At 37.4% G+C, this 13,635-nt stretch overlaps 1 protein-coding gene across 1 annotated transcript in view; it reads right to left on the minus strand.

The window, feature by feature from the left end:
• The window catches only part of GALNT13 (polypeptide N-acetylgalactosaminyltransferase 13), a 230,818-nt gene that overhangs the window by 71,091 nt on the left and 146,092 nt on the right, over positions 1–13,635 (minus strand). The window contains exon 7 of the mRNA XM_070941942.1: positions 6,727–6,844. Coding sequence (XP_070798043.1) covers positions 6,727–6,844 — 118 coding nt within the window. The remainder of the gene's footprint in view (positions 1–6,726; positions 6,845–13,635) is intronic.

The following is a 13,635-nucleotide window of genomic DNA, read 5'->3' on the forward strand; positions in this document are numbered from 1 at the left end:
AAAATTTCCGCTACCAGTTCTCCAGAACCTGCTGGATTTCACCCCTGCTGCAGTTCATTCTTCATCATCTTTGCCTTTACAGGTAGTCCTCATTTGTGACTACTTTGTTTAGTGACCATTCATAGTTACAATGATGATAAATAGTAACTTTGCAACCAATCCTCGTATTTACAACTTTCTCAGGTCTGTAAAGCACAGGAAAAGTGAAGTAAGATCACAAGCACAATCATGGTTTCATGATTTAGGAAGCACTTCGCTTAACCACAAGCTGCCAGTCCCAATTACAGTCGCCAAACAAGGACTCTTTGTAATGTTCTATGTAATGTATGTGATATTATGATAGGTTCAGCTTCTATAACTTCCCCACAATACACCATTTCCAAAAGATAATAATGTTGTGATTGAAATACGCTGAGAATAATCCAACCCTGAAGAAGTAGAAATGGCTTCCAGCTTGAAAGTCAGTTTTAGTGGTTTGATCTAACTGCATTCCCGTTGCCAAGAAAGAAACTTTCAAATATTATAGTTGGTATATGAACCGCTACAACATTGAAATGCATCTTGTCAGTCACAGTTGGGCTGATGGAATATATAATAAAAACAGTTTTTTGCTTCATTTTTTGCAGATGTCTTAAGATGTATAATGCTCTGGAAGATAAACTCAATTTCTTTTTATTCCTAGTTTCTGACACTAAGCTTCTAAAATCAGCACTTTGCTTCCCTGGGTCTTCATCAATGCTGCTTATTCTCAGTATCATCCCTCCCCCCCCCAGAACTATCTACATAATGTGTGCTTTTTTGATTTGAGCCGTTCATTCCATTATTATTTTTCTTAAAGAGCAGATACGCAGAGAAAGCTGGGAGGGAAGCAGGCTCCCTCTCTAGGCAATTTATTACTTAAGATTTCTTAGGCAATAAGAGCCCAGCAAGGTTGCAGATCTTCTAGACTATTAATGGCTCACTTGGTAACAGTTTCTCAAAGCAAAAAGCAAAAGCGATAAGCTGTGGTATGTAGTTGGTATCATTTATCCCACAAACCATGTACTTACAATGCCACTGGCTTTTTCAGTTTGCTCGCACTTCCCCCCCCCCAAAATTAAGACTATAAATATCTATAGAGTTCCAACTTCTAAAAATATTTCAATTTGCTCTTGCAAATTATACTCCAATTACAATATTCTAATGCTTAAAATGGTACTTGGAGTATATCTACGTCTCCCTGTTTCCTAAATTCTCCTGAATATAAGCTGGAAGCAACATGCCTTGATATTTATGTTTTTTAAAAAAAATGTTAGGCATTTATTAGAAGCTCTAGTATGGCTAACGAAGCATAGGACATTTCCAGATGAAGATGACTAAAATTAAAAATGTAAATAAGAAAATCCCTACCTCTTCCTGTCATCCCTATAATCTTCTCTGTTTATACTGAGACTTGGGAATGGGTCAGGGTTCAAATTCATCGTCAACCCACTGAATGACTTTGGACTAGTTGCTCTCTCTTAGCTCAACCTATTTTTAGGTTTTTAAACCTAAAAATTGGAAAGGATTTTTTGTTGTAGATCAAAATCAGAGGAAGGAATAGTATACATGCCTCGAGTTTCTGGAGGAAGGCTAAGATATACATCAGACATATACATATTAATGAACACTACAGTGAGCTCAGATGTTATGGAAAATACAGGCAGTCCTCAATTTACGACTACAATTAATTTTGCTATTTTGCCCCATTTTACGACTTTTCTTGCCACATTTGTTAAGTGACTCACTGCAGTTCTTAAATTAGTAACATGGTTGTTAAGTGCCTCTGGCTTCCCCATTGACTTTGCTTGTCCAGGACACTACAACATCATAAATGTGAGTTAATTGTCAAGCATCTGAATGTAAATCACGTGGCCATGGGAATGCTGCAATGGTCATAAGTGTGAAAAATAGTCATAAGTCACTGTTTCGGTGCCATTGTAATTTTGTAAGTCGAGGACTACCTGTATACAACCCCTAAAAGGGCTTTTGACTTCCATGTGAATGATAAAGCAGAGAATTTCTACAATCTTCTGTAGAGAGAGTTTTTAAAAAAATGTCTGATATGAATATTAGATTAGTAAGGATATAATAAGGCGGACTTAAGAGTCAAGCCACTTCAGCTCCTGGAAATGGAAAGCTCAGTTGTCTGCTTTTGTGTGATTTGGGCAGTCGTTAAGCAATTTACTTTACATACCTTCATGCAGAAATATGATTATGATCTGATTCAAAGCTGTGCCATGCTAAATTACCTCTGGAGTCTTTTAATGCTATTCTTTCCTGTTCTATCATGTAATAGGTGCATTTTAGTAAAAAAGACAGACTTTTTTTTTTTACCTCAGATAATCATTAAAGGGAAGAAGGGAAGTCAAATGGGAGAAAAAATCCAAGTGTGTTTGGTCAATTCTTTAAAAAATTGAATAATGGTGTAGTTAAAGAAGTCCAAAACAATTTTTTTAAATACAGAGCAATAGCTTGTATCTCACAATAATATTGTTATTGTTATAACAATAATATATTGTTATATTGCAGGATCATACTGTCAAGCAGTTAAATCATAGAAATAATATAATTTTTACATCAATATTATATGCATGTTAAATGTATAAGACATATAAGTTTGTAAGAAGATTCCTTAGCCAAAATGCTATCTACTACAGCTTCCTGTTCCTCCAGGAGCAACCAGAAATCTCTTGAGAAGCCCAAAATTAGGATACGTGCAATATCAACCAAATATAAAACAGCTGCTAATCAGGAGCAAGTTAAATACATATAATCAGAGTGAGTGGAAAGTATCCCTAGGCTTTATCAGCCACAGCTTATAGAATTTGGGGTTGTACTGGGCAATGAATGAACTCTCTAACTGTTGCTTGAGTGGCCACCCCTTATGGAGGGTGGGATAATGCTGGGAGTGTAAAGAGAAGCAGGCTTTTTTAGTATGGATATTAAGATAGGCTAGTTTTTTTAACTAGCATGTATGGTATGCTTGCAAAAATAATTATTCCCTTGAATGTCTGTGTCAAAGATCCTTATGAAAGATAGAGGAAACCTCTGATGAACAGGGCAAATATGGCCTACGTATGTCTCACCTGGCCAGGCAACTCCTCCTTCTCAAGCTGTGCCTCTCTATTAAAATTTCAAAACCCAAGTCCCCCAAACAGTAATTAAAGACTTTTATCTCCATTTACAGATAAGAAACCCAGTATTCCAAAATGCTTCCTGAGTGCTCACAACTCAAACAGAAAGGGTTTCAGAGAACTTCTGTAGGATGAACAGACCAATCGCCCTATACCCCTCCTGCTCACAGAAAAAGACATTTCTTCCATGAGAAGAAAAAGGTTTGCAGGTGATTGCGATCATTCATTTTCTCAAGTCTGCCTTTTTTTTTTTAATTTCCCCCTGCTTATATGCTCGTTCAGGTAGAAACTCTTAAGTAGCTAAAAATTTCCCAATATAGCAATTAGGTTTAAACAGTTCAAATTAAATAAAACCCAATACACTTGGCACCCTCTAATCCATTTTAGAAACAGCTAGATTCATATTCCTATTTTATTCCCAAACGATACATAGAAGAGTCAAGTCTTTATTATCTTCTGAAGTACTTTTAATTCCAGAGGCAGAGGAGGAGGGGCCATGATAGAAAAAGCTCATCTCTTAGCTCCCCTCTCATTGACACTCCTGAGAAGCAAAGGCACACCTGAGCAGGCAACCTGATAGATAACGTGATCCAAAGCCATAAAGGTCATTATAGATCATAATCAGCACCTCGAATTGTATCCAGAAGCTTATCAGTAACCAACACAACTCCTATAATAGTAAACACATGGATACCGTGTTTCCCCCAAAATAAGCCCTTCCCTGAAAATAAGCCCTCCCCAAAAATACTTAAATGCATGCGCAGCTGGTCCCCGCCATTTCCTCTGGTTAGGGTTAGGGAGACAGAGCTGTAAATCAGGTAAGATGGCAAGAGGAGCCCCATCTTGTTCCACATGCCCCAAAATAATAAGAGCTCCCCAAAAATAAGGCCAAACACTTATTTCAGGGTTCAAAAAAATATAAGACAGGGTTTTATTTTCAGGGAAACATGGTGGGTAAGATACTATTCATCATCATGCATGCAGCTGCATTCTGCAGCTTTCAAATGGTCCTCAAGTGAAGTTCAGTGTACACTAAATTTCATTAATCTACACTGAAGTGACAAAGGCATGAGTGACTTCCAATAAAGACTCTTGTTCCAAAAAAGGCCAAAAACTAGCACACAACTAAAGCTGTGCAAAGGATCTCCTGTGACAGTCTCTATCTGCTCTTTCGATAGGAGCTATGATCCAGGACAGCCCCAAAGTGTTAGGCTGCTCCATAGACATTTTGTATAGCATCAAAGATAAATTTCTTCTGGAATATGAAAGCTTCTGAATCAACAGTCTCTCCATCTACTTAGGGTTGAATCTAAATGTGTTTCTCCTATTCAGACCATAATAGAGGTCACACAGAGAATCCTATAACATGGAGAAAAGATGGCTGCAAAGCAAGATAGGTGGATAGTCTTTCACATATTTTCTTATGAAAATTGTCTTCTTTTTTTTTTTTTTTTTTTTTTTGGCGTGGATATTTCAATCTCTTACTTGGATCAATCTGGCTCAGTGCTCCAGTTAACAAAGTGATGCTACTAAAAAAGGGGGGGAAATGCACAACATTCACAAACAATAGCACAATTATGCTCCAATCTGTAGAGTAGTCTGGAGTGAATAGATCGCATCATTTTAAATTACAATGCACCAAATAGAATTCCCTAAGAATCCCCAATCAGTTGATTGCGTCTAAGAGTCAAAATAGCTCTTTGATATACCATATGCAATGAGTTTCACACATTCACCCATTTTATGACTTCTAGTCTAAAAATAATGGAGAAACTGGGCCTGTGCATTCTTCACTTTGTATTCACCAGAAATATAAATGGGTGCACTCTGCCTGTATATGCATTCTATATACTTCTTTTTGATAAAATAAAAGAATGAGAATATTATAAGAAGTGGCAAGTCATGGGCAGCACGCTTGAGAGCTGATTGCTTTATCCGATGAGTCATTATGAAAATAAGGGTCTTTTAAACACTGTAGCACAAATATCTATAGTCCATCATTTATTAGTGTACATTATTTCCTCTTAACACTCATTTTAAGATCAATTTTCTAATTTAAGATTACCTAGAAACTCAAGAAATTTCCATCATTTCATTTACGTCATAGGCTTTATAGATGCCTGAAATAGTTGGCTCCAAACTCAGTCGTTTGGAAATATAATTTCTATCCCTAAAGCACAATTTAAGGATGTTACACTAAGTACATGACAAATCATTTGGAAATTTTGCCTTCCAGTACCAAGAATGTTTTTTAAGCCACATGAATAAATTATATATATAAGAAAACAAATGAGCAGTTAAACAAATGCATGTGCATGTGCATTTTATGTTATTTATTGTTTCTTTTGCTTGTTAAATGTATACGGTGCCTATCCTCCAAGGAGATCAAGCCATGTATTAACATTCCTTTCTTCTGTTTTCCCCATAATCAGGTTGAGGTAGAGCAGACTGACAAAGTAGGTAATCTGTATAAGTTTAATAAATAAATAAATAAATAAATAAAATAATCCCAAACACAGAACTTCCATGGCTGATGGAAAACTTAAATCTAGGTCTCCCCAACAATCTGACTCTCATCCCAATGTTGGGAAAGTAATCCATAAAAGATTTCCTTTATTTCAGCATGCACAACAGCAGTAAATGAAATCTTCTTAGTATACATTTAGAAAAACATTCAAAAAAAAAATCAGCAGATATTTAGGAAATTGGCATGAGAAATGATATATATGCTTTTGAAAATTTTAGAGAAAAAGGCATATATCAATAGAAGAGAATATTTGTAGCTCTGGGTTGAATTGTGGGGTCCTTGGTACTCTCTGAGTTTGGCTTGGTTTGGTTTGGTTGGCATTTCTTGCAGATAGCATTCTGATGATGTTACCTAGTTTGGTAATGAAACATCGGCAAGGAAACAACCAAGCTTAGAGAGTGCCAAGGACCACAAGTATATAACAATGGAAGAAAGCAAAATGGGACTGTTTCAAAGGCAGCATAAAAGAAATACACATATTATGGGACACCTACATTATGTGAATTTAATCCCTAATCTGATGATGGTCATGGATATTCCATGCTAAACCTCATTTGCTCCCACTTGCTGAGAAGTCATGAAATTAAGTAACAAATGGGCATATGCAACACAGAGCCAGATATAGTTAATAATGACATGGGCCTCTAATCTACATCATACAATTTTCTGGTACTCAAGGCTTCATGTGATGTGTGAAAAAAAACATGGCACTAAAACTGAAGGATGAAATTCAGCTCAAATCAATCCATGAACAGAAGGTTTCACTCAGCAACAGAAAGTAAGAGAATTCCTTATTCAATGGGAATCCAGAAACAGCAGAGAAAAAGGAAGCTGAATAATAAGTGAATTTGCCCTGATTCAGTTTTGCTGAATGAAGCCCTCCATTGAAGAAGCTTTCCATTTGGATTATCTTCCTAATTTCAAGACAAAGTAAAGATTTCATTTAAGATAAACAAAATTAAAACATCCCTATCTTAAAACGTTAACATTTTTTTTACAGAAAATCTGCCAGTTATTACAAAAGGAAATAAAATGGAAAATTACCCTAAAAGACATTTCAAGATTTTCTCCACCCCAGATATCCATTCCTGCATCGTATGTTCCTATCTCTTCAAAGTAGTTTCTGTCAATAGAAAATAAGCCACCAGCCATAGTAGGGGTCCTAGTTGAAAACAAAAGAAAAAGAAAAAAATGGAAAAGAAAAATATTTTTTGAAAGATACTTTGTGGAATTTAATAAGTGACACTATAGCATATATCCTCCAAATATATATATATATAGACAGAATTATATTTCATTTATTAGAAATTGAAGGTGTAGTATTGAACTTAATAATGTTGAACATTTTCATTCTCTACTGTGGAACTTCAGCCTGTATTCTAAAAGTAGCCAACTGATGCACGCATTTAAATGTCTAAAATGTATGTCATTTAAACCATAGTAACATAATGTAAGAAATGGAATACTGCATTTTTAAATAAAAGCTAAACTTTTAAAAGTGTTGATGAATTACCAAGAGCACAATTTTTATAGCTTATAAACGTCTGGGAAAAAAACCCCAAAGCAGGTAATAACCATGTATATAGAACCACCAATAACCCAATGCCTGAAAATGTTCATTATTCTTTTTAAAACATTTATATTTAACTTCTTTAAAATTCCCTTTAGAAATGTATACACTGTAGTAAACATACAGGTTTCACATTAGGACTGCATTACTGAGGCATTAGAATAAGGAACCTGCTGTATTCCATTTGACTCGTTTGATTGCTTCATTCTTTCGAATAGTAAAATATACATTCTAAAATCACAACTGCACAGCAGAGGATGCAACTAAGTGCTTTTTTCAGCTGATTTTTATTGAATTCTATTGATTTATCAGACTATATCATGCACATAATTTCATGAAGCAGCACGTTATAATTTTTTGCTATGATATAGAGAGAATTTGCTAAATAGAAATTGTGTAAAGAAGCAGGGTGAATATTCTCTACAGTCATAAAGAAGGGAGGAAATGGTCCATATGTTCTTACTTTTGATAGTACCATGAGAAAAATTTCATTTATAAACACACAAAAAACCCATGCACAGTGACAAATGTCCCAAACTTGTGTAAAATACCAAAAAATAATTTATATGAATTATTCAACAGATTTCAGTGAAATAGATTCTCTTGAACTACTACATCCCATGTCACCCAAACAGATTTCCTCTCGCTCCTCTTTATCCCAATTCTGATTTTAATGTTCTCCCTGGCCTCCAGAACACCCCGGGCTGAGAGAAAAGGGAGGGGAACCTGTTCTGCCAGCAGACAGATTGCGCTGGAGACATTTCTTTAGCTACTTAGTCAAATCGTTGTTTATTTGTTTACTCAGTTTTGTTCTGATAGTTTCAGTTGGTTCTACTTCAAGAATAAGGATCCCATCCATAGGCCTTACTTTGTAACTGGAACTACAGATAAGCCACATGATGTGCTCCTGATAAACACAGTCCTACAATTTTATTCACTTAATTACTGGAAACATTTATATGATATTATGCATTCAAATTTATTATCTTGACCACTAACACTTATGTTTCCCTGTTCAAATGCAGCCATGGATCTCTATTTCACTATATGCACAAATGGAAAAGTTAAAATTACTTTTAACTTTAAGGTTTTACATTCGTGCTTCTAGTGAAGTAGAGATCCACGGTTGCATTTGAAGAGGGAAACGTAAGTGTCAGTGGTCACACTAATAAATTAATCATGCTTGGTCTAGGGGTGAAGGCCTCAGGCTAGAAATCAGGAGGCTGTGAGTTCTAGTCCCAGTTTAGGCACAAAGCTGCTGTGTGACTTTAGGCCAGTTTCTCCATCTCAGCTCTAGGAAGAAAGCAAGAGCAAGACACTTTTGAAAATCTCACCCAGAAAAATGCAGGGACTTGTCTAAGCAGTCACCAGGAATCAATACTGACTCATAAGTCACCAAACAAAAAGCTGTAAGAAGCACTTAAGCAAAATATCCAGATCTAAATATGGCAAAGTCCCTCACAGATGGAGAGATAGGGATATGAACCACAAACAACAGCAAACAAATGTGCTGCAGATTATTCTTCCCAGACCCTTAAGCATTTAAGGAGCTGAAAACATAGACAGTCTCTTTGGAGCAGAGGTGGGCAACCATGGCCCCTTTACGACCCGTGGACTTCAAGTCCCAGAATTCCTGACCCAGCATTAGGTTGGCCCACCCCTGCTTTGGAATGTCAGCAACCCAATCTAAGAACTCAAAAAAATATTCAAAAAATAAAATCAAAATAAAATATCAGAACCAAGGCAGAAAACTGGGACAGGCAACAGCAGTTCAAGAACAAGTATTCGAGTCCCAGCCTCCGAGAACTGAAGTAATTCCAATAAGGGAACCAGCCAGGGGTGAAATTGAGCAGGTTCTGACAGGTTCTGGAGAACCGGTAACGGAAATTTTGAGTAGTTCGGAGAACTAGCAAATACCACCTCTGGCTGGCCCCAGAGTAGGGTGGGAATGGAGATTTTGCAGTATCCTTCCCCTGCCACGCCTACCAAGCCACGCCCACAGAACCAGTAGTAAAAAACTGAATTCCACCACTGGAACAAGCTCTATTTAATGCCTGGTAAATGAGGATGGGGTTCCAACCAGGCAGCAAAGAAGGGTGAGGAAGTCTGCTTATACAGGCCTTGACCTGGGCAATTTCCAGTGCTTCCTCTGCAGACTTCTCTTTGTCATCATCCTTTGGTATCTGCTATCTGCCTTCCTCCTTTCCTCTAACCCCCACCCCTGCTCTTTCCCCAGAGCAGCCTTTAAGCCTAGCCAGTCCTGAGTGCATAGGCAGTTCCAGTCAGGAGCGGTACAGGTATACTTATGAGGCTGGGCTTTTTCCCTTCACTGGATTAAGATTTATAGAAGATGCCTACCTTATTACATGAAATAGAAGTAAAATATCTAGAGAGAACTTGTTAAATAAGGATAAGAAAAGAGCTTTCGCATAAAATATAATTTCAAATTTTGTTGACACTATTTGATAATGATTAACAAGAAAAAGTAAACAACCTAATGTATTAGGATAAAATTTCAGGAGGGGAGGGACGGAGGGAGGGAGGGAGGGGACCTATATGACCATCTATCCCATGTAATGATTTTAGGTACTGGCAACAAAATGCAACAATCCATAAAACATAGCTAAAAACAAAAGTACCATTTCCCCTAAGCACAGACCAAATATCCTCCTAGCTCAACCTCTATCCTGCCCAATGCTTGGTGGAAGGGTTAGATCAGTGATGGCTAACCTTTTCTGGACCAAGTGCCCAAAGTGCGTATGCATGCGCCCCGCCCCTGCACCCTGCCCATGCACGCACGGCCTCCCCGCATGCACCCTGCCCCCGCGCATGTAGCCCCAGCACATTCCCCACCCCCCATGCATGTGTGCACGGCCCCTCCCGCACACGCCCTACCCCGTGCATGCACAGCAGAGACCAGACAATCAGCTGGTTGGTGGGAGGTGCACATGCATGTGCGGTGGAGCTGAACTGGGGGTGACGGCTTGCATACCCACAGAGAAGGCGCTGCGTGCCACCTTGGCACACGTGCCATAGGTTTGCCATCACGGGGCTAGATCTTCAGCGTCCTCTAGAAGCCTAAAGAGGTATGGACCCCTCAGATCTCCAGATGAGAGGCTGTTCCAAAGGGCTTGGGAATGCATTTAACATGGAGGAGGAGGAGGAGGAGGAGGAGGAGGAGGAGGAGGAGGAGGAGGAGGAGGAGGAGGAGGAGGAGGAGGAGGAGGAGGAGGAGGAGGAGGAGGAGGAGGAGAAGGAAACTGAATCAAAATAAAGTGATCACTGAAATGAAAGAACCTAAGTTTTTTGAGATAACAATACTTGACAAAGATTCCAATGACAGATTTTAATTCAGAGAACCAAGTGATGTGACTGAATAGGGCAAAAGCATTAATTTCCCAGAGAAAAGCTCTAGAACACCTTGAGTCCATTAGCTCCTGTTCTATGTAATTTCATCTAGGACCATTTATGGCCTCAAGGATCAGCTGTGGAATAACAATAAAAGGATTTGAGGACTGGGTAACTTTCATATACAGTTGTTTTTTTTTTTTCATCACTAGCAACTCATCCATTTTGATGAATATTAAACCTATACTATGCAAGCTTAAGACCTTTGGGCAGTAGGCAAGATATAAATATTCTGAATAAATTATATTTCATTTCATTTAAGCAATTATTGGTATAGCATAATGTGCCTCAAGAGTTTTAAAATAAAATTGAACTTGACAACCAAACTGTTATTCATTAAGGAAATAAAATTGGATGCATGAACCAGTTCTAAAATGTCACTGTTATTGTCATTACTACAAACAGCTAAATGGCTCAATTTTTTCTCTTTTATGTTTTCAAGGCTCAACAGATCAGTAAACATTATGACACAATTCACACTGGCAGCAGCTTGTGTCATATGACAAGAGAGAGAAAGAGAGAGCATGTATTGTCAATTAAATCAACTAAAATAATACTTTTAATAACTGTGAGGAGACATTTAAAATATTTCAAATGTGAATGAATGGATATATCTGAAGGCTTTTTGTACCAGCAGTTCAATGCAAGATGCTATACATCTATTTTGCTCCTTGAGCGCTATAAGATTTCATTCTGCCCCTTGTGTTTTTTTACCAGAAGATGAAATTATTCAGAAGTTCAAGTTTCAAGTTATAAATATGCACATGACATATTGTTTTCTTCTATGAATGTAATGAAGGCTGTAGGAGGGATGAAGTAGCTTTATATGAAACAACCATCATTTTTCTTTTCATAGGCCCTTGTTTGCTTCAATTCCTTCCAAATTACTTGGAAGAAATTTGGTTCTCTTGACCTGAGAACTCTGTTTTTTGGGAGGTTTCAACTTTTACATGGCGTAGGTCATTAAAGCTTCAGAATATAATATAATCAACTGTATATAATCAACTGACAGAACCCAATCAAGTACAAGTAATCCTCAATTTATGACAACAGTTGGGAGCAGAATTTCTTTTGCTAAGCAAGATGGTTGTTAAGTGAGTTGCGCCCGATCTTACAGCCTTTTTCACCATGGCTGTTTAAAAAAAATCACTGCAGTTGTTAAGGGAACCACACAATAGTTACTCAAACCTGGTTTCTCCCATTGACTTTGCTTGTTGGAAGCTGGCCAGGAAGATTGTCAATGGTGATCACATGATCCCAGTCACATGATCCTAGTAAATACACCCCAGTTGCCAAGTGTTTGAAGTTTGATCACATGACCATGGGGATGCTGCAACACTTGTAAGTGCAAGGACTCCTCATAATTCACTTTTTAGTGCTGCTGTAACTTACAATAGTCACTAAACAAATGGTTATTAAGTCGAGGACTACCTGTAGATTAAATAATTGTTTTGCCACAAGCAACGTTAGCTGTATTGGTCCAGAGTATGAGATCCCTTGAAGCTGCTGGTGGTGTCCCAGTTTAATAAGATATTGGAGAGGGAGCGGCTGAGTCCTGAAAGTTCTACTTTTCTATCATGGGACCAAAATGCTTTGAAAGATCATTCTCCTAATTAGTGTCCTTCCCTTCTCCTTGAAAATGGTTTTCCAAAATTGGTATAGACCACGTTTTCACAAAGGAGAGCCATTATGGACAAATTGTTCATTATCAGTAGAAATAGCATACCCTGAAGGTTTCAAAGAATTTAATTTTTCCTAAACTATTTTAATTTATTGTGTACTATAATTATTATTCTGGATTTTGATATATATATATTTTTAATGATAACTGGAATTATACGTTGCCTATCTGGGGTTGTGGGCTAGTTTCGTACCAGGAAAATGCTATTGTAATTTAAATTGTAATTATATTTACAACAAATGTAATAAATGATACAAACAAATGCACTGGAATAAATTAATAATACTTTTTTTACAACTATTTTTAAAGGCCAAAGGAGGCAAAATGAGTCTATGGAATTATCTTAATTTTCAAGCATGTTTTGAACTCCTCCCCAAAAATACCTACCTTGAGAGAAAAGTAATTTGATAAGCACAGCTCTAAGTCTTGGAGTGGAAATATTTGTGCCAATATTTTTATTTTGGACAATGCTACTGAAAAGAATAGCCTCAAATTGCCTAAACCAACCAAAATATATACTTGGAAATCAACATTAATACCCTTCGATTGATATAGTGTGTGAATCCTCCAAAATATGCCTTTTCCATGTACATAAAGATGCATGATGTGGATTTTATTTATTTAATTTATATTCTGCCTTTATTATTTTTACAAATAACTCAAGATGGCAAACATATCCAACACACTTTTCCACTTCTATTTTCCCGACAACAACAACCCTGTGAGGTGAATTAGACTGAGTGACTGGCTCAAAGTCATCCAGCCTGCTTTCATAGATAAGGTGGGACTAGAACTCACAGTCTCCTGGTTTCTAGCCTGGTGCCTTAACCACTAGATCACATTCGCTGTCATCTGAAGTAGCAGAGCCTAGACTTTTGGAAGAAGTCAGACTGGCCTAAGCTACCATTTCATGCATACTCTTCTTAAGGTGAGCACTGCAACCCAATGGATAAGAATTATTTGAACTATGTAATGGAATTACTGTCTAACAGATGGGCCAAAGAGATTAAGTAAGGTTTTTTTATATTATTATATAGTAGAGCTATCAAAAAAAAAATGACATAGCTATGCTGGCTCTGTAGCATGAATAAACGAACTCCTAAAATTCACTGTGCAGTGAAATACAGAATCCTGTTAGGGATGTACATTTTTAACCACAGGGCTTGTTGGACTTAGATACAGGGAGGGAAGGAATTGCTTATGGAGTTAGGGTCAGAGGAGAAGGATTTCTTGCTGGCTGGGGAATTCTAGGAGTTAAAGACCAAACTTCTTAAAGTTGCCCAAGTTCGAGACA

Source organism: Pituophis catenifer, unplaced genomic scaffold (assembly GCF_029215685.1).
Source record: "Pituophis catenifer annectens isolate HBS135680 unplaced genomic scaffold, rPitCat1.0.hap2 SCAF_1, whole genome shotgun sequence".
Lineage (NCBI taxonomy): Eukaryota > Metazoa > Chordata > Lepidosauria > Squamata > Colubridae > Pituophis > Pituophis catenifer.